The sequence below is a fragment of the Chondrus crispus genome, genomic scaffold, assembly GCF_000350225.1.
Source record: "Chondrus crispus Stackhouse genomic scaffold, scaffold_328, whole genome shotgun sequence".
NCBI lineage: Eukaryota > Rhodophyta > Florideophyceae > Gigartinales > Gigartinaceae > Chondrus > Chondrus crispus.
In genome coordinates this window covers 56858-79502 of record NW_005179214.1, presented here as the reverse complement: position 1 = coordinate 79502, position 22645 = coordinate 56858, and the positions used below count along the sequence as shown (strand labels likewise).

The window sequence follows — 22645 nt, the reverse complement described above, 5'->3', positions numbered from 1 at the left end:
TGTCTTTGCACGTTTTGGTGGTTCTTAAGAGCAATAATTCCAAAATCTGTTACTGACGATTATCTTCATATTCCTTATTGTGAATACCTGTTTTTACGGGGTTGTGTTAGATCTGGAATTAGTACCGGTGCGCTCTGCGCCTGGGAAGCTGGTCACCGGTCGAACGGTTCGGACGTCGGAGGTCGTATCCGTTGAGGTGCTTGAGCCTGAGGATCAACCTTCGCCTCGGCTCGCGCTTCCGGGTCCCTCCTCGAGTTGCGCACCTTATAGGATTCCTCGTATTCCGCGCTCTGTTCCCGCACCAATAAAGAGAACTACGCATCGACTTTCTGCTCGGAAAGCGGCTGTTCTCGCGGATAAAGAGTTTAAGCGTGAGCGCAAGAGGAATCGTAAGGTGTGCCCGCGGTATAAGCGGTATTGTAAAGTGTGCGGCGTTAGTGGCAATAGTGCGAAGGCCTTTTACGACCACATTCAGTCTAGGTCTCATCGCATTCAAGTTTCCAACGCTAAGGAGACTCCGCGTTGTATCCCTTGCAATCGCGTCTTTGAGTCTCACGGGCACCTGAAGTGCCACGAGAACGGTGCCGCACACTTAAAGGTAGTTTGTGAACAGAATAGTTAGGGATTTCATCCAAATAAATTCACATATCTGTTCGCAAATTTCTCCTAGTGCAACTTCATAGTAATCATATCGAATTTCTTAGACGGGTGGGCTTGCCATTGTGTTGACTATCGGTTAACGGCTTGGGATCCCCGAACGGATTTTCGAGTACTTGAAGTTTATTTGCACTAAAATGGAAGATCAAGGAGGAGGAGGATCCATCAGAATCGACAAACTGACGGACTCCAACTTCTACGTGTGGAAGCAGAAAATACAACTTCTGCTTGCTCTACGTGATGTTGACCAATACATCGTTGAGGGAAGAGTTCCGAGTGAGGAACGCGCGGAAGAGCGTAAGAAGTGGATCAGAGGTGACAGTAAAGCTAAAGCACTGATTGGTCTCTCCCTATCAGATGAGCATCTTGAGCATGTACGTGATGTTGGTACTGCTCATGAGATGTGGGAAGCTATTGTCAACGTGTTTGAGAGGCACACTTTGCTGAACAAACTAGCTGCACGTCGTGAGTTCTACACTGTGAAGATGCTTTCCGGTGAAAAGGTGCTTGCATACATCAATCGTGTCAAGCAGCTGGCAGCCATCCTCAAGTCAATGAGCGTAAACATCGATGACAAGGAGATGGCCATGGCAGTGCTCAACGGTCTGCCTGCCCGTTTCGAGGCTCTCATCGTTGCACTAGATGCTCTCGGTAATGAGGAAAAGATATTCAGTTTGGACTTTGTAAAAAGTCGTCTGCTGCAGGAAGAGCAACGAGCAAACATGAAGTCTAGCTCCTCACAGACATCGGCTCTGGTTAATCGTGGCCCGAACAATCGGGACATAAACGATTACAAATGCACGAACTGCGGTCATACAGGCCATACGGCAACCCGCTGCTGGGGAAAGGATTTGAATGGGCGTCGCCCGGCTCCTCCTAGCGGATATAAACCGCGTATGTCTCAGCGGAAACAATCTGCATTTGTCACACAGAAACCTGATCCCGACATGGTTGTAAACAGCGTCGACTTCACATGTCTGATGTCCAAAGCTTCGCACACGAACGATCTGGAGATGTTGCCTTCGTGGCTCGTAGATTCAGCTTGTACAGCTCATATTACATATGACCGATCTCTGTTTGCGACGTATGAGCCACTTGAATCCGCCTCTGTTCAGATGGGAACCAAGGCTAGTGCAAAGGTTGCCGGCCGTGGTGACGTTCACTTGAAGTTAAACGTGAATGGCCGCATCGAACCGTGCAAGTTGACGGATGTATTGCACGTTCCGGACTTTGCGTTCTCTCTGCTCTCTGTCAGTCGAATGACTGAACTTGGACTAAAAGTTGGGTTCGAAAATGGAAAATGCATGGTCAGACGAGGCTCAACTGTAGTGGCGACTGCGACATTGGTTGGAGAACTTTACGTTCTCGACATCGTCAGTGACATCGGATCTGCACATGCTGCCACTCTGCGAACCTGGCATGAGCGCTTTGCACATGTGCATTCTCAAGGTATTGCTTCGATGATTCGTGACAATGTGGTAAGTGGAGTCAAACTACTTGGTAATGAGGCTAACAAAATCAACAATACTGACAATGATTGCATCTCTGAAAAATGTTCTGCGTGCGTCTACGGCAAAGCCACTCGATCTGTGATCCCAAAAGAGCGGTCCTCGAGGCGGGCATACTTCTGTCTAGACTTAGTTCACTCTGATGTTTGTGGCCCCTTAGAGGTGCAGTCCATTGGTGGTGCCAAGTACTTCATTACCTTCATAGATGATCACTCAAACTGGTCAGTAGTGTACCCTATGCACCATAAATCAGAAGCATTTGAACGATACAAAATGTTTGCACAACTTGCTCAGACTCACACTGGTCGCAAGATCAAAGTGCTTCGCACCGATCGAGGTGGTGAGTATCTGTCCACGGAGTTTAAGTCTTTTCTGATTGCAAATGGTACTCAGCATCAAATGACGACCGCGTACACACCGGAGCAAAATGGCGTCGCCGAACGACTGAACAGAACTTTGGTAAACTTGGTGCGCTCCATGCTAGCGCACAAGAAAGTTACAAAGGCGTTCTGGGCAGAAGCACTTGCCAATGCAGTGTACGTTCGAAATCGAGTCACGTCACGTGCCATTCCCCCCAAGATGACCCCCTACCACTTATGGATGAAATCTGTGCCAAATGTTGGTCATTTGCGTGTTTTCGGTTCAAAGTGTTGGTATACATTACCAAAACAAAACATCCAGAAACTTGACGCCCGTGCAAAGGAGGCAATGTTTCTAGGGTATGCTGAAAATACGAAAGCTTACAAGTTGTGGGATGGTGATTTGCACAAAGTGATCGTATCCAGAGATGTTACTTTTGACGAGTCCACGGGAGGCAAATCTGGTGAACCGATGGATACAAACGAGGAGGCTACAACTGATGATGACATAATCAACTTGAACATCGATGAGGAAGTTGCAGAAAATGATGCAGTGGCATCAGAAGCATCATCGCCGGATGAACAACAAGACTCTGACGAATCCTCCAACTCCTCCCCAACTGCAGGGGAGGACGAAACCACCGAAACAGTTGACCAACACGTAGTTGAGGAAGAAACGATTGATCCGCCAACTAATCTCCGTCGGTCCACTCGCGTTCGCAAAACGCCTGGGGCGTGGTGGGCAGCAGCTTTGGTGACTGCTGGACTCCTTAGCCACGCCCATGTGATAACGGAAATCCCAAACTCGTACAAGCAAGCTATGGATTCTCCAAAAGCTCGCTTCTGGCAGAAGGGTATCGACAAAGAACTTGCTTCACAACACAAAAACAAAACATGGACACTTGTTCCAAGATCTCAAGCATCCAACGTCCTGACGTCCAGGTGGGTTTTCGGAGTGAAGCAACTTCCTGACGAGTCCGGAAAATTGGTCGAAACTGCAAAGGGACGTCTTGTGGCACGAGGCTTTCAACAAGTAGAAGGCATCGATTACACTGAAACTTTCGCCCCTGTCATCAAGTTCACAACTATCCGTCTGCTGCTGGCACTGGTTGCGCACTTTGACCTTGAGCTGCATCAGATGGACGTGGTGACTGCCTTCCTCAACGGTGACCTTCACGAAGAAATCTACATGGAGCAACCTGAAGGATGCATCGACAAAGTCAAACCTGATTCGGTGTGTAAACTTCTGAAAGCAATCTATGGTCTTAAGCAAGCCCATCGCCAATGGCATACTAAGATCGATGAGTTTCTGATCACTGAACTTGGTTTCAACACTACACGCAGCGACCCATGTCTTTACATTCGACGTCAAGGCAATGTCATCATGATTATCGCGTTGTACGTGGACGATCTGCTGCTAGCTGGAAGTGACTTGGAGGCCATATTATGGATGAAAAATGAACTCAACAAACGATTCGATATGAAAGACCTTGGCGAAGCGAAGACTTGTATTGGTCTAGAGATCGACCGTATACGTTCTAAACACGTCTTGACCGTCACACAGTCGAAGTATGCCCAAGCAGTACTGAAACGGTTCAAAATGTCGGCATGCAATCCTTGCGTTACTCCGATGGAACAGTCTCGACATGTCACAATGCAAGTGGCCGAAACTGGCACTGATGACAACCCATGCTTTGAACCATATCGTCAGGCCATTGGATGTCTAATGTTCCTAATGGTCGGGACCCGCCCCGATATTGCGTTTGCCATTGGAAAGTTATCTCAACACTGTGCCGACCCTCACGAGTCGCACTGGTCAGGTGTGAAACGTGTTTTGAGATACTTGCGTGGGTCCCAGCATCTTGGAATAGTGTTTGGTAAAGATGATCTTGGTACGGAACTTCATGGGTATAGCGACGCAGATTGGGGTGGATGCCTTGAATCACGGAAATCAACGAGTGGGTACGTGTTCAAGCTTTGTGATGGGCCTATCAGTTGGGCTTCCCGGAAACAAACAGTAGTTGCAAAGTCTACTTGTGAGGCAGAATACATCGCACTCAGTGAAGCATGCAAAGAGGCTGCGTGGCTTCGACGCTTCCATGCCGATGTACTTGGTGCGAATTCGGATCCAACAATTCGCGTTGGATGTGACAACGCTGGTACGATTGCGTTTGCTCAGAACGAATCTACAAATCGTCGGAACAAGCACATTGATATTACGTATCATTTTGTTCGAGATGCGGTGCAGCGAAAACTGGTCACATTGTACCATTGTCCGACAACAGAAATGCCAGCCGATATGCTGACCAAACCACTTGGTCGCGTGCTGTTTGAAAAGTTCGTGGGCATGGTTGGGCTTTCCGATTGCAAAGCTGCCCAAAGCATGTGATCGAGGGGAGGTATTGAACATGTGCGACCACATGCTGTTATCTGGAAAGTGCAAAATCGAGCGACACGTGTACATGACTCGATGGTCCGGACCCTCACCCCATATCAGGACATGACACGTGTAAATTCTCAGATTTTGGGGTTCTGGGGACGAAAGTGGACTTTTGGAGGGTCATGCAAATTTGCATAAATGCCGAAAATTTGCATTTGGCCCGAACCGTTATAGGGCTACATAGGCAATACTGCAAATCTATTGGGTGTCGGTTCGAATGCTGCAATTCTATTGGTCTGTTATTGTCCACTTATATGCAGTCATGCTGGTGATATATCTTGAATCATCGGTATACGTTTTAATTACATCATTTCGGGGGTTTCAAGTTGTTCACCATGGTTGTAATGGGTAATTACTTGTGGCCTTGGCGCTGGACACTTGTGTGCGATGTACACATGTACACATCGCCAGGTTGCTGCGTGTACGTACACTTGTACACGTCGCCTACATACGGTCCGGCGCGTGTCCGAGCACAGTACATGTGAATTAAAAGTACAACAAGTATTTCTCGCAAGAGACATGTACTTACGTGAGTATTCAGTGTACGCGTCACGCTGTATGAGACCTCTTGCATCAGCATGCGCCGTTGTATTACACTCTCGTCAGCATGCGACGTTGTACTGTGCTCTCGTTATGGTGCGCCGTTGGATGCAAGTTGATGACAGTACTCGTGTGATTCACATCGGATATCACGTGAGATGTGTAGAAAGTCTGGATGCACATTGTTGCTATCGGTGATAGTTGTGTGGCAGTGTGTACCGAAATTAGTAAGGTACGAAACAAGGGCATGTATGGGGACTGAGATATGACAGGACTTTGCGTTGTTGGAAATAGAGAGATGCCAAGTTGTTCATTGTGCAAGAATATATTCTGTCATGTCTGGATGCAGATTAGTAAGGTGTGAAACGATTGCATGCATAGGGCCATGGTTTACAGTCACTCGAAATGTGTAGAAATTGTTGTGCACTGATAGTCAATAGTCAATTCGTAAGGTGGAAATAGAACAGTGTGGACGGGCCAGAAGAGGACCGCGCTTGGTCGCGCATATGGTGAGTACGGTTTACCAGGTGCCAAAGTAATGGGATAGTGTAACACTCAAAGTGTATAAGTATTGCCGAAAGATGGCTCCAAGTAAACCTCGGCACCAACTCCTTCACTCACACACATCAACCTGCCTTCCTTCTTTCCCTTGCCCCGCTGAACCTACCATTAAAGACAACGAAGACAGCGGGGGCGATGACCAAAACCAATTCACACAAGAGAGCAAGAACGACAGCAGCAGCAAAAACCAAAACCAAGAACGACGGCAAGAACGAGAGCGACAACGACAGCGAGAAGACCAGCGGAAAGAACGACGAGAAACGGCAGCGAAAACGACAGCGACAACGACGGCAGAAACAACGGAACGAGAACAACAGACTCATGCAGTGAAACGACAGCGAGGGACTGGGCCCATAACCTAATGGTAGGTTCGGAGGGGCAAGGGAAAGAAGGAAGGCAGGTTGATGTGTGTGAGTAAAGGAGTTGGTACGGAGGTTTACTTTGAAGCCGTTTTCCTGCGATACTTATACACTTCGAGTGCTACACTATCGCTCTACTCCGACTCCCAGTAAACCATACTCTACTATGCGCGACCAAGCGCGGTCCTCTTGTGGCCCGACCATACTGTTCGATTTCCACCTTACGAATCGATTCGTAACTATTAGCTCACAACTATTTCTACACATTCCAAACGACTGTAAACCATGGCCCTATGCATGCAACTGTTTCACACCTTACTAATCTGCATCCAGTCATGCCAGACTTCATTGTTGTGCAACGAACAACTTGGCACTTGTCTATTTCCAACAACGCAAACGTCTTTCATATCACAATCGCCATACGTATCCTTGTTTCTCACCTTACTAATTTCGCCAAGCACTGTCAGACAATTATGGCAAGTTATAACAATGTGCATCCAGACTTTCTACACAACTCACATGAGAATACATGTAAATCACACGAGTACTGTCATGAACTTGCATCCAACGGCGCACCATGACGAGAGCACAGTGCAACGGCGCGTGCTCACGCAAGACTCGCATACAGCGTGACGCGTACACAGAATAATTGCACAACTGTATTCCTCTCGCGAGAAGTACTTGTTGTACTTTTGATTCACATGTACTGTACTCGGACACGCGCAGGATCGCAAACAGTCTGACACTGTAAAACTGTAAACCCTCATGTGCATACACCTGGATGCGTGTACATGTGTACGTACACGAATCCACCTGGCGACGTGTACATGTGTACACGGCATACATGTGTCCCGCCCCGGGGGCCCCATGCAATTACCCATTACAACCATGGCAAACCACTTGAAACCCCCAAAACAACGTAATTATGGCATATACAGGCCATTTAAAGTACATCACAAGGCCAATGACGCACACGTGGACAACGCTCGACCAATAGATTTGCAGCATTAGACCTGAGGGCCAATAGAATTGCAGTATTTCCTGTGTAGTCTATAGTGCTACGGGCCAAGGTTCCACTTGGCAAAACTATGCAAATTTGCATGACCCTCCCAGAGGCCACTTTCGTCCCCAGAACCCCAAAATCTGGGATTTTACACGTGTCATGTCGTGATATGGGTAAGAGCGCCCGGACCGTGCAGTCATGTACACGTGTCACTCGATTTTGATCTTTTCAGATAACAGCATGTGGTCGCACATTTTCAATAAATACAACGTCAACATCAGAGTTGATTGAATCACTTTCGTGTGCAGGAATGTCATGCATCCCACATGTCGATTCATCAAACTTGACATCCCGTGACACAACAATTTTATTCAACTCTCCGTCCCAAAGTTTGTATGCCTTACTGCATTGCGGGTACCCAAGAAACATCGCTTCACGCGCTCGCAAGTCCAGCTTACGGAGCTCTAATTTTGGTAATGTATACCAACACTTTGACCCAAATACTCGCAAATGGCCAACATTTGGAGTAGAATTCATCCAAATGTGGTGCGGGGTTGTATTAACGGGCAAAGCCCGTGAAGTAACTCGATTGCGTACATATACCGAAGTGGCAAGAGCCTCGGCCCAGAATCGCTTACTGACCTGTTTATGAGAAAGCCTAGAGCGGACAAGATCAATCAAAGTTCGATTTAAACGTTCAGCAACACCGTTTTGTTCAGGGGTGTACGCCGTTGTGAGTTGGTGCTGCATACTGTTTAAATCTAAATGCGACTTGAATTCCGTCGACAAGTACTCTCCCCCTCGATCAGTGCGAAGCACCTTTACTTTGCGACCAGTGTGGGTTTGAGCCAACTTTTCATACAACTTGTATTTTGCAAACGCCTCAGATTTATTTCTCATCGTGTACACAACTACCCAGTTCGAGTGATCATCTACAAATGTAATGAAGTATCTCAAACCACCAATGGACTGTACTTCGAGCGGACCGCAAACGTCAGAATGTACCAAGTCAAGACAGTTCTGTGCTCGAGACGATGATCGCTGTTTTGGGATTACTGATCGCGTTGCTTTGCCAAACACAAACGCAGGACAAATGGGAGAGTGATTGTCAGACTTTGGATTCATTGCACTGATCACATCGCTTTGACGAACGTTGATGCCACGTACCACATTATTGTGAATCATTGATGCGATTCCTTGTACATTAACATGGGCCATGCGTTCATGTAGCGTCTGCAGGGAAACTTCGTGAGCAGAAAAGGTTTCATTCATGACGTCAAGTATGTACAAATCCCCAACTTGACTCGCTGTAGCAAGTACAGTTGATCCTGCAGTAACGCGGCATTTCTCATTTTCAAATGACACTTGCAAACCCTTCGAAACCATTTGGCTAACAGACAGTAGCGAGTATCCGAAATCAGGGACATGCAAAACGTTTGACAATTTGCAAGGATGGGGACTACCGTTGACGTTCAACATGAATTCTACCTCGCCGCGACCAGCGACATTAGCTCTAGCCTTCGTGCCCATCTCGACTGATCCAGATTGCATCTGTTCATACGTAACGAACAAAGAGCGATCAAACGTAATGTGAGCGCTGCAACCGGAATCGACCAGCCATGACCTTGCGTTTGCAGCCCTCTTTTCTGGAGTGGAAGTCGAAAGCAAGCAAGTAAAGTCACTCTCCGCAAAGGCAGCAGTAGAATTTTCATCTCGAGAAACGAATGCACTTGGCTTCAAGCCAGTGTTGCGTGACCGAAACCCATCTGGCGGTGCAGGTCGGCGCCCATTCACGTCCTTGCCCCAGCAACGCGCTGCAGTATGCCCATGTCTATTGCAATTCGTACATTTCATATCGCGTCGAATAGGCATACGATTGACAAGGGCAGGTGCATGTGGTGATGAAGCAGAAGCGGTCTTCATGCTTTCTCGTTGCTCTTCTTGCAGCAGACGACTCTTCACAAACTCGAGTCCAAACACTTTATCTTCATTGCCAAGTGCGTCAAGAGCAACAATCAGGTTATCGAATCGTGAAGGCAAGCCATTCAACACAGCCATTGCAATTTCTTTATCGTCAATCTCAACACTCATTGACTGCAATCTGGCAGCAAGTTGCTTCACACGATTGATGAACACGAGCACTTTCTCGGATGGGAGCATGGATACAGTGTAAAAGTCGCGACGCGCGGCAAGTTTGTTGAGCAAAGTATGACCCTCGAACACATTCAGAATTGCTTCCCATGTCTCTTTCGCACTGCTACACCCTCGCACATGTTGCAAGTAGTCATCAGAAAGCGTGAGTCCGATGACTGCCTTTGCTTTTGCGTCACCACGGATCCACTTTCTCCGGTCATCTGAGGTCGCATTCTCCGGGATATCATCAAAAACGTATTGATCGACATCTCGGAGAGCAAGCAGTAGCTGGATTTTCTGCTTCCAGATGTAAAAGTTAGATGCGGTCAGCTTCTCGATTCTGACCGATCCAGAGCTTTGGTCATCCATTTCGCGGAATGGATGTACCCTTCGAGTATACAAGGTCTTCTGTTCCGGGATCCCAAGCCGTTAACCGATAGTCAACACAATGGCAAGCCCACCCGTATAGGAAGTTTGTAGCGATTACTCGGAAACGTTCTTGGTGCTTGTTCCCGGCGGAGTGGAACAAGCGTATTCTTCTTAAAAATGCCTTAGGGCGCTACCCCTGATGTTAAAATCGAGGTCTGAAAAATCTGCCGCAAAAATTCGTTAACCACTAAGCCACAGGCGCTGGCTTCTTGGTGGCCCCTTGGGCGCGCTCACTATTTCAACACTCCCCCTCGACCAAGGGACGCCAAACACACGGCGCGGGTCACTGCACAACACACAGGCAGGTACGTTCCCAAGTGTGACACAAACAAACAAACAAACATTGCGCCGCCCAAGTGCACCTGATGAGAATCGAACTCACGAGTGGTAGCGTAAATCTGGGCCCATAACCTGATGTTAAAATCGAGGTCTGAAAAATCTGCCGCAAAAATTCGTTAACCACTAAGCCACAGGCGCTGGCTTCTTGGTGGCCCCTTGGGCGCGCTTAATGGTAGGTCAGCGGGGCGAAGGGGATTCGAAGGACGGTTGATGAGGTGAAGTTGAAGGATTGGGTACCGATTTACTTTGAGTCGCCAACTTCTGGCACTACTTATACACTTCTGCAATCTTCTAGAACTCTACTACCAAACACTACGACACACATACTACAAATGTATTGGCTCTAACACATGTGCCCGTCTTGCTACTCAGCCAAACTGGCGATGGCCCAACGAACAGAACAGAAAACCGCCTTACGAATTAGCACTGTCATGACGGAGAAATTAGTAAGGCAGTACAACAAAGCACAGCAAAGCACAAATTCCCTTACTATTCCAAATCCAGCGTGGCACAAATTCGTAAGGCACGTTTACAGCTCACACGTTGCCTTACGAATTCAAATGAATCCTGCAAGGACTGTTTACAGCGCACACGTTGCCTTATGAATCTGAATCTCTCGTGAGGTCCTGTCCAATGTCAATTACAACAGTGCACATTTTGCCTTACGAATTCAAAACTCGCGCAACGGTATCTTTGTGTCCTGCTGTACCCGTGTTGCACTCCATGGACGCTGTACACCTTTGGCACGTGCCAGGCACCCGCCACCAAGGTTCTATACTTTGTCTGTAAGACTGCAGGCGTACTGTACGCGTCCGACAGTGTAATGAGAACATGTGTCCAGGTCATACACGTGTCGGGCGAAGAAAATGAAACATGCTCAGATTGTACTGTACACCGCAACCGTGTACATATTTCACATGTGTACACGTCGAAACCCAAACGTGCTCCTGAAGTACTGTAGAGTGCAACCGTGTACAGAAATCACACGTGTACACGTTGAAAATCAAACTTGCTCAGCTCGTCACGCAGAGTGTTTTTTCTTTTACACGTGTCATACCTGTCGTCGTTTGTCATGCATATCAGCATGTGGTCGTAGAATTACAACACTCCCCCTCGATCACATGCTTTTATCAGAAGTAGCTACTGCAAGCCCTAGAAGTTCTACAAACTTCTGGAATAGAACTCGCCCAAGTGCTTTCGCCAGGATATCTGCAGGCATGGAAGTGGTCGGGCAATGCGACAAAGAAATGACGTTTCTCTTAATTGCATCTCGTACATAGTGGTATTTCACATCAACATGTTTGTTACGACGGTTGACCGATTCATTCTGTGCATACGAAATAGTCCCTGCATTGTCACACCCCATCACAATCGTGGGATCAGAATCAAGTCCAAGAACATCAGCAACCACTTGACGCAACCAAGTCGCCTCCTTACACGCTTCGCATAGTGCAATGTACTCAGCTTCACACGTCGAAGTTGCAACCACAGTCTGTTTCCGGGAACTCCAACTGATCGCTCCACCGCAGAACTTGAAAACATATCCGCTGGTCGACTTGCGAGACTCTGAACAACCGGCCCAGTCAGCATCACTGAAGCCGAACAACTCCGGCGATTTGGATTTATTATCAAACACGATTCCTAAGTTTGGAGTCCCTTGCACGTATCGCATTACCCGTTTCACACCTGCCCAGTGTGACTCACATGGGTTGGCAGAATGTTGAGAAAGCTTTCCAATCGCATATGCCAAGTCTGGACGAGTGCCAACCATCAAGTACATCAGGGATCCCACTGCTTCACGATACGGTGCGTTTGTTTCGGAGTCGTTTTCGGTTGAAATCGTGGTTGTGTGACCTTGTTCCATTGGAGTCAGAGAGGGGTTACACGTTGACATTCCAAAACGCTCAAGCACTTTTGATGCATACTTAGTTTGAGTGAGACTCAAAGTCTTGGCGGTGCGATCCCTTTGAATTTCAAGACCAATGCAGACTTTTGCTTCACCAAGGTCTTTCATCTCAAACCGTTTATTAAGCTCCCCCTTCATCCATTTGATGGCATCGATATCACTACCAGCGAGTAACAAGTCATCGACATAAAGTGCAATCAGCATGATAGTGTTACGGATGCGTTTAATGTAGAGACAAGGATCACTACGTGAAGTCTCGAATCCCAATTCACCAATTAAGAAATCATCCACTTTGGCATGCCATTGACGATGTGCTTGTTTAAGACCGTAAAGTGCTTTCAAAAGTTTGCACACGTGGTCACTTTTGCTTTTGTCAATGCACACTTCGGGTTGCTCCATGTAGATGTCTTCATCCAAGTCGCCGTTCAAAAACGCAGTCACGACATCCATCTGATGAAGTTTGAGGTCGTAATGTGCAACTAAGGCAAGAAGTAGACAAATAGTGGTAAACTTTATGACAGGGGCATATGTGTCAGTGTAGTCAAGACCCTGCACTTGCTGGAATCCACGAGCAACAAGTCTGGCTTTTGCACTTTCAACTATATTGCCATTTGCATCAGGCAGTTGCTTGACATTGAAAACCCATCGAGATGTCAAGATGTTTGACGCCTCAGATCGAGGAACAAGTTTCCAAGTCCGATTCTTGGTCTGCGAGGCAAGTTCTTTGTCAATGCCGGTCTGCCAAAATGCAGCGCTAGGACCGTTGGTTGCCTGTTTGAAAGTGTTGGGACCTTCAATAGCGACATGCGCATGTGAAAGAAGAGCAGCTGCAAAGTTGCTCCTCCACCATGATCCGGGAGGTCTGCTGACTCGAGACGATCTTCGCACAGCTGGAGTAGGAGTTGGAGGAGTGACATTCGGAGTTTCGACGGCAGTTGGTACATCATCTTCATCTTCATCATTCTTACTTACAGAGTGAGAGCCATCGTTTTCAAGAACCTCCTCCGAAACTTCATCCTCTTCAGAACCGACCTCATCCGTATTTGGGGTATCAGCTGTATTCCCATTGTCGCCATCGAGCAGTACAACGTCAACATCAGAGTTGATTGAATCACCTTCGTGTGCAGGAATGTCATGCATACCACATGTCGATTCATCAAACTTGACATCCCGTGACACAACAATTTTATTCAACTCTCCGTCCCAAAGTTTGTATGCCTTACTGCATTGCGAGTACCCAAGAAACATCGCTTCACGCGCTCGCAAGTCCAGCTTACGGAGCTCTAATTTTGGTAATGTATACCAACACTTTGACCCAAATACTCGCAAATGGCCAACATTTGGAGTGGAATTCATCCAAATGTGGTGCGGAGTTGTATTAACGGGCAAAGCGCGTGAAGTAACTCGATTACGTACATATACCGAAGTGGCAAGAGCCTCGGCCCAGAATCGCTTACTGACCTGTTTATGAGAAAGCCTAGAGCGGACAAGATCAATCAAAGTTCGATTTAAACGTTCAGCAACACCGTTTTGTTCAGGGGTGTACGCCGTTGTGAGTTGGTGCTGCGTACCGTTTAAATCTAGATGCGACTTGAATTCCGTCGACAAGTACTCTCCCCCTCGATCAGTGCGAAGCACCTTTACTTTGCGACCAGTGTGGGTTTGAGCCAACTTTTCATACAACTTGTATTTTGCAAACGCCTCAGATTTATTTCTCATCGTGTACACAACTACCCAGTTCGAGTGATCATCGACAAATGTAATGAAGTATCTCGAACCACCAATGGACTGTACTTCGAGCGGACCGCAAACGTCAGAATGTACCAAGTCAAGACAGTTCTGTGCTCGAGACGATGATCGCTGTTTTGGGATTACTGATCGCGTTGCTTTGCCAAACACACACGCAGGACAAATGGGAGAGTGATTGTCAGACTTCGGATTCATTGCACTGATGAAATCGCTTTGACGAACGTTGATGCCACGTACCACATTATTGTGAATCATTGATGCGATTCCTTGTATATTAACATGGGCCATGCGTTCATGTAGCGTCTGCAGGGTAACTACGTGAGCAGAAAAGGTTTCATTCATGACGTCAAGTATGTACAAATCCCCAACTTGACTCGCTGTAGCAAGTACAGTTGATCCTGCAGTAACGCGGCATTTCTCATTTTCAAATGACACTTGCAAACCCTTCGAAACCATTTGGCTAACAGACAGTAGCGAGTATCCGAAATCAGGGACATGCAAAACGTTTGACAATTTGCAAGGATGGGGACTACCGTTGACGTTCAACATGAATTCTACCTCGCCGCGACCAGCGACATTAGCTCTAGCCTTCGTGCCCATCTCGACTGATCCAGATTGCATCTGTTCATACGTAACGAACAAAGAGCGATCAAACGTAATGTGAGCGCTGCAACCGGAATCGACCAGCCATGACCTTGCGTTTGCAGCCCTCTTTTCTGGAGTGGAAGTCGAAAGCAAGCAAGTAAAGTCACTCTCCGCAAAGGCAGCAGTAGAATTTTCATCTCGAGAAACGAATGCACTTGGCTTCAAGCCAGTGTTGCGTGACCGAAACTCATCTGGCGGTGCAGGTCGGCGCCCATTCACGTCCTTGCCCCAGCAACGCGCTGCAGTATGCCCATGTCTATTGCAATTCGTACATTTCATATCGCGTCGAATAGGCATACGATTGACAAGTGCAGGTGCATGTGGTGATGAAGCAGAAGCGGTCTTCATGCTTTCTCGTTGTTCTTCTTGCAGCAGACGACTCTTCACAAACTCGAGTCCAAACACTTTATCTTCATTGCCAAGTGCGTCAAGAGCAACAATCAGGTTATCGAATCGTGAAGGCAAGCCATTCAACACAGCCATTGCAATTTCTTTATCGTCAATCTCAACACTCATTGACTGCAATCTGGCAGCAAGTTGCTTCACACGATTGATGAACACGAGCACTTTCTCGGATGGGAGCATGGATACAGTGTAAAAGTCGCGACGCGCGGCAAGTTTGTTGAGCAAAGTATGACCCTCGAACACATTCAGAATTGCTTCCCATGTCTCTTTCGCACTGCTACACCCTCGCACATGTTGCAAGTAGTCATCAGAAAGCGTGAGTCCGATGACTGCCTTTGCTTTTGCGTCACCACGGATCCACTTTCTCCGGTCATCTGAGGTCGCATTCTCCGGGATATCATCAAAAACGTATTGATCGACATCTCGGAGAGCAAGCAGTAGCTGGATTTTCTGCTTCCAGATGTAAAAGTTAGATGCGGTCAGCTTCTCGATTCTGACCGATCCAGAGCTTTGGTCATCCATTTCGCGGAATGGATGTACCCTTCGAGTATACAAGGTCTTCTGTTCCGGGATCCCAAGCCGTTAACCGATAGTCAACACAATGGCAAGCCCACCCGTATAGGAAGTTTGTAGCGATTACTCGGAAACGTTCTTGGTGCTTGTTCCCGGCGGAGTGGAACAAGCGTATTCTTCTTAAAAATGCCTTAGGGCGCTACCCCTGTGTGTCGGCCAGTGCGGGTCTTTCGACTGTGAACTAAATCAAACGTGCCACGAGTAAGCACAACACTTTGCCTGTAGACGAACCAGGACTTTTGGTCACTACCGCGAACGGTCCCTGCAACCGAAATCGGCTTGTCCAAACTTAATACGGTACTACCCCAATGAGGTTTCCCACAACACAAGAATGAAACTGCCTTCGTCGTACTCGTGTGATTTGTTCACAATCACTCCTTGGGTCACCCTCTTCCGTGCGAACTTAATCAAGGTACGCGACCTTATACACGTATAGTGAGAGGTTCAGTGTTTAGGCACGTTTTCTCTTCACCCAGGGGACCGAAGTCGTACCTATAGGGCTAATACTGAGAGCGTTACCCACACCGCCGACGCACCTCCCGAAGGCAGAGTGCGGATCGACTAGACCAGTACACTGTGATCCTCCCCGAGGATCAGTGTTTCGTCTCTCGACGATTCTTGGTCGGACCCTCGCTCAAGTCAGATTTCCAATGGCACAAGCCTTTCACCAAGAGCGAGGGTATCGGCAGCTACGACGATCACCGGCGTGATCGAAGGGCAGTCTTCTTGGATTGATATGGTACGTTGGCGACTAAGGACTACACCCACAGCTCACACAACGATTGCCAAGACCAAGCTGCAACAGACACGAAGAAGATCCACCAAGTTGAAACGACAGCAGGTAGACGGAGACGAACGACCAAGATGATAACGACAGCAAGTAGACGACGATAGAACAAAACGAACGACGGCGGCGATGAAAACGGCGGCGGAAACGACAGCAGAAACCAAAACGAGAACGACAGCGGAGACTAAAACGAGAACGACAGCAGAAACTGTTGTAATTCTCCGACCACATGCTGATATGCATGACACACAACGACAGGTTTGACACGTGTAAAATCGAAAACACTCCGCGTGACGAGCTGAGCAAGTTTAATTTTCAACGTGTACACGTGTGATTTCTGTACACGGTTGCACTCTACAGTACTTCAGGAGCAAGTTTGGTTTTCAACGTGTACACGTGTGAAATATGTACACGGTTGCGGTGTACTGTACAATCTGAGCATGTTTCATTTTCTTCGCCCGACATGTGTATGACCTGGACACATGTCCTCATTACACTGTCGGACGCGTACAGTACGCCTGCAGTCTTACAGACAAAGTGTAGAACCTTGGTGGCGGGTGCCTGGCACGTGCCAAAGGTTTACAGCGTCCATGGAGTGCAGCACGGGTACAGCAGGACACAAAGATACCGTTGCGCGAGTTTTGAATTCGTAAGGCAAAATGTGCACTGTTGTAATTGACAGTGGACAGGACCTCACGAGAGATTCAGATTCATAAGGCAACGTGTGCGCTGTAAACAGTCCTTGCAGGATTCATTTGAATTCGTAAGGCAACGTGTGAGCTGTAAACGTGCCTTACGAATTTGTGCCACGCTGGATTTGGAATAGTAAGGGAATTTGTGCTTTGCTGTGCTTTGTTGTACTGCCTTACTAATTTCTCCGTCATGACAGTGGTAATTCGTAAGGCGGTTTTCTGTTCTGTTTGTTGGGCCATCGCCAGTTTGGCTGAGTAGCAAGACGGGCACATGTGTTAGAGCCAATACATTTGTAGTATGTGTGTCGTAGTGTTTGGTAGTAGAGTTCTAGAAGATTGCAGAAGTGTATAAGTAGTGCCAGAAGTTGGCGACTCAAAGTAAATCGGTACCCAATCCTTCAACTTCACCTCATCAACCGTCCTTCGAATCCCCTTCGCCCCGCTGACCTACCAGTAGGTTATGGGCCCAGTTCAACGTTATTGTTCCGCTGTGTGAGTGCTTGTTCTCAGTTTCTGCTGCCGTTTTCGTGTTTGTTTCTGCTGTCGTTCTCGTTTTGGTCCCCGCTGTCGTTCTCGTTTTGGTTTCTGCTGTTGTTTCTGCCGCCGTTTCATCGCCGCCGCCGTTCGTTTTGTTCTATCGCCGTCTACTTGCTGTCGTTATCATCTTGGTCGTTCGTCTCCGTCTACCCGCTGTCGTTTCAACTTGGTGGATCTTCACCTCATCAACCGTCCTTCGAATCCCCTTCGCCCCGCTGACCTGCCAGTAGAAACAAACACGAAAACGGCAGCAGAAACTGAGAACAAGCACTCACACAGCGGAACAATAACGTTGAACTGGGCCCATAACCTATTGGAAGGTCAGCGGGGCAAAGGGAAATCGAAGGACGGTTGATGAGGTGAAGTTGAAGGATTGGGTACCGATTTACTTTGAGTCGCCAACTTCCGGCCTACTTATACACTTCTGCAATCTTCTAGAACTCTACTACCAAAGACTACGACACACATACTACAAATGTATTGGCTCTAACACATGTGCCCGTCTTGCTACTCAGCCAAACTGGCGATGGCCCAACAAACAGAACAGAAAACCGCCTTACGAATTACCACTGTCATGACGGAGAAATTAGTAAGGCAGTACAACAAAGCACAGCAAAGCACAAATTCCCTTACTATTCCAAATCCAGCGTGGCACAAATTCGTAAGGCACGTTTACAGCTCACACGTTGCCTTACGAATTCAAATGAATCCTGCAAGGACTGTTTACAGCGCACACGTTGCCTTATGAATCTGAATCTCTCGTGAGGTCCTGTCCACTGTCAATTACAACAGTGCACATTTTGCCTTACGAATTCAAAACTCGCGCAACGGTATCTTTGTCACACACATCAACCTGCCTTCCTTCTTTCCCTTGCCCCTCCGAACCTACCATTAGGCACCCGCCACCAAGGTTCTACACTTTGTCTGTAAGACGGCAGGCGTACTGTACGCGTCCGACAGTGTAATGAGGACATGTGTTCAGGTCATACACGTGTCGGGCGAAGAAAAAGAAACATGCTCAGATTGTACTGTACACCGCAACCGTGTACATATTTCACAGGTGTACACGGTGAAAACCGAACTTGCTCCTGAAGTACTGTAAAGTGCAACCGTGTACAGAAATCACACGTGTACACGTTGAAAATCAAACTTGCTCAGCTCGTCACGCGGAGTCTTTTTGCTTATACACGTGTCATACCTGTCGTTGTGTGTCATGCATATCAGCATGTGGTCGTAGAATTACAACACTCCCCCTCGATCACATGCTTTTACCAGAAGTAGCTACTGCAAGCCCTAGAAGTTCTACAAACTTCTGGAACAGAACTCGCCCCAGTGCTTTCGTCAGGATATCTGCAGGCATGGAAGTGGTTCGGCAATGCGACAAAGACACGATATTTCTCGTAATAGCATCTCCTACATAGTGTTATTTCACATCAACATGTTTATTACGACGTTTGATCGATTCATTCTGTGCATACGAATCGTCCCTGCATTGTCACACCCCATCATAATCGTGGGATCAGAGTCAAGTCCAAGAACATCAGCAACCACTTGACGCAACCAAGTCGCCTCCTTACACGCTTCACATAGTGCAATGTACTCAGCTTCACACGTCGAAGTTGCAACCACAGTCTGTTTCCGGGAACTCCAACTGATCGCTCCACCGCAGAACTTGAAGACATATCCGCTGGTCGACTTGCCAGAGTCTGAACAACCGGCCCAGTCAGCATCACTGAAGCCGAACAACTCCGGCGATTTGGATTTATTATCAAACACGATTCCTAAGTTTGGAGTCCCTTGCACGTATTGCATTACCCGTTTCACACCTGCCCAGTGTGACTCACATGGGTTGGCAGAATGTTGAGAAAGCTTTCCAATCGCATATGCCAAGTCTGGACGAGTGCCAACCATCAAGTACATCAGGGATCCCACTGCTTCACGATACGGTGCGTTTGTTTCGGAGTCGTTTTCGGTTGAAATCGTGGTTGTGTGACCTTGTTCCATTGGAGTCAGAGAGGGGTTACACGTTGACATTCGAAAACGCTCAAGCACTATTGATGCATACTTAGTTCGAGTGAGACTCAATGTCTTGGCGGTGCGATCCCTTTGAATTTCAAGACCAATGCAGACTTTTGCTTCACCAAGGTCTTTCATCTCAAACCGTTTATTAAGCTCCCCCTTCATCCATTTGATGGCATCGATATCACTACCAGCGAGTAACAAGTCATCGACATAAAGTGCAATCAGCATGATAGTGTTACGGATGCGTTTAATGTAGAGACAAGGATCACTACGCAAAGTCTCGAATCCCAATTCACCAATTAAGAAATCATCCACTTTGGCATGCCATTGACGATGTGCTTGTTTAAGACCGTAAAGTGCTTTCAAAAGTTTGCACACGTGATCACTTTTGCTTTCGTCAATGCACCCTTCGGGTTGCTCCATGTAGATGTCTTCATCCAAGTCGCCGTTCAAAAACGCAGTCACGACATCCATCTGATGAAGTTTGAGGTCGTAATGTGCAACTAAGGCAAGAAGTAGACAAATAGTGGTAAACTTTATGACAGGGGCATATGTGTCAGTGTAGTCAAGACCTTGCACTTGCTGGAATCCACGAGCAACAAGTCTGGCTTTTGCACTTTCAACTATATTGCCATTTGCATCAGGCAGTTGCTTGACATTGAAAACCCATCGAGATGTCAAGATGTTTGACGCCTCAGATCGAGGAACAAGTTTCCAAGTCCGATTCTTGGTCTGCGAGGCAAGTTCTTTGTCAATGCCGGTCTGCCAAAATGCAGCGCTAGGACCGTTGGTTGCCTGGTTGAAAGTCTTGGGACCTTCAATAGCTACATGCGCATGTGAAAGAAGAGCAGCTGCAAAGTTGCTCCTCCACCATGACGCCGGAGGTCTGCTGACTCGAGACGATCTTCGCACAGCTGGAGTCGGAGTTGGAGGGGTGACATTCGGAGTTTCGACGGCAGTTGGTACATCATCTTCATCTTCATCATTCTTACTTACAGAGTGAGTTTCGTCGTTTTCGAGAACCTCCTCCGAAACTTCGTCCTCTTCAGAACCGACCTCATCCGTATTTGGGGTATCAGCTAATCAGCTGTATTTCCATTGTCGCCACCGAGCAATACAACGTCAACATCAGAGTTGATTGAATCACTTTCGTGTGCAGGAATGTCATGCATCCCACATGTCGATTCATCAAACTTGACATCCCGTGACACAACAATTTTATTCAACTCTCCGTCCCAAAGTTTGTATGCCTTACTGCATTGCGAGTACCCAAGAAACATCGCTTCACGCGCTCGCAAGTCCAGCTTACGGAGCTCTAATTTTGGTAATGTATACCAACACTTTGACCCAAATACTCGCAAATGGCCAACATTTGGAGTAGAATTCATCCAAATGTGGTGCGGGGTTGTATTAACGGGCAAAGCGCGTGAAGTAACTCGATTGCGTACATATACCGAAGTGGCAAGAGCCTCGGCCCAGAATCGCTTACTGACCTGTTTATGAGAAAGCCTAGAGCGGACAAGATCAATCAAAGTTCGATTTAAACGTTCAGCAACACCGTTTTGTTCAGGGGTGTACGCCGTTGTGAGTTGGTGCTGCATACTGTTTAAATCTAAATGCGACTTGAATTCCGTCGACAAGTACTCTCCCCCTCGATCAGTGCGAAGCACCTTTACTTTGCGACCAGTGTGGGTTTGAGCCAACTTTTCATACAACTTGTATTTTGCAAACGCCTCAGATTTATTTCTCATCGTGTACACAACTACCCAGTTCGAGTGATCATCTACAAATGTAATGAAGTATCTCAAACCACCAATGGACTGTACTTCGAGCGGACCGCAAACGTCAGAATGTACCAAGTCAAGACAGTTCTGTGCTCGAGACGATGATCGCTGTTTTGGGATTACTGATCGCGTTGCTTTGCCAAACACAAACGCAGGACAAATGGGAGAGTGATTGTCAGACTTTGGATTCATTGCACTGATCACATCGCTTTGACGAACGTTGAAGCCACGTACCACATTATTGTGAATCATTGATGCGATTCCTTGTACATTAACATGGGCCATGCGTTCATGTAGCGTCTGCAGGGAAACTTCGTGAGCAGAAAAGGTTTCATTCATGACGTCAAGTATGTACAAATCCCCAACTTGACTCGCTGTGGCAACTACAGTTGGTCCTGCAGTAACGCGGCATTTCTCATTTTCGAATGACACTTGCAAACCCTTTGAAACCATTTGGCTAACAGACAGTAGCGAGTATCCGAAATCAGGGACATGCAAAACGTTTGACAATTTGCAAGGATGGAGACTACCGTTGACGTTCAACATGAATTCTACCTCGCCGCGACCAGCGACATTAGCTCTAGCCTTCGTGCCCATCTCGACTGATCCAGATTGCATCTGTTCATACGTAACGAACAAAGAGCGATCAAACGTAATGTGAGCGCTGCAACCGGAATCGACCAGCCATGACCTTGCGTTTGCAGCCCTCTTTTCTAGAGTGGAAGTCGAAAGCAAGCAAGTAAAGTCACTCTCCGCAAAGGCAGCAGTAGAATTTTCATCTCGAGAAACGAATGCACTTGGCTTCAAGCCAGTGTTGCGTGACCGAAACCCATCTGGCGGTGCAGGTCGGCGCCCATTCACGTCCTTGCCCCAGCAACGCGCTGCAGTATGCCCATGTCTATTGCAATTCGTACATCCATGCCGACCGCAGGCCAAGTTATGAGCACGTGCGCCGGTACAATGGTCCCGAAGCTTCTGAAGTGGCTGCATTGATCCCTGGAAATGAAAACGGAGAGATTGGGCGAAGAGATATCGTCGTTCGCAGGCGAGGGACTCTGAGCAGTAACGGGAACGAAGTGTTGGATCGGATTTCTGTCAGTCATCGTGCATACGATCCATTGAGTTACGTGCTTTTGTTCCCGAACGGTAGAGATGGATGGTATCCAGAGCTTCGATTCTCCAGTGAGGACGACGGCAGACGTACCAAGATAACTCCG

At 47.5% G+C, this 22645-nt stretch overlaps 1 protein-coding gene across 1 annotated transcript; it reads right to left on the bottom strand.

Moving 5' to 3' along the window:
* Window positions 1–7655: 7655 nt before the first annotated feature.
* CHC_T00005954001 (hypothetical protein) lies at window positions 7656–9929 on the bottom strand. Its single transcript, XM_005717521.1, has 3 exons — window positions 9184–9929; window positions 8580–9108; window positions 7656–8540 (listed from the first exon to the last, which is right to left on the bottom strand). Exons 1-3 carry the CDS (start codon window positions 9927–9929, stop codon window positions 7656–7658), a joined length of 2160 nt encoding a protein of 719 aa, XP_005717578.1.
* Window positions 9930–22645: the final 12716 nt, after the last annotated feature.

Bases quoted from the DNA above. Each gene is read 5' to 3' on its own strand.
- CHC_T00005954001 (XM_005717521.1), bottom strand. From the start codon at position 9,929: ATGGATGACCAAAGCTCTGGATCGGTCAGAATCGAGAAGCTGACCGCA. The intron at 9,109-9,183 runs GTCACGCAACAC...CTTTGCGGAGAG, and splicing joins GCACCGCCAGATGGGTTTCG to TGACTTTACTTGCTTGCTTT. The intron at 8,541-8,579 runs GTTCGTCAAAGC...ATGAATCCAAAG, and splicing joins ATGTGGTACGTGGCATCAAC to TCTGACAATCACTCTCCCAT.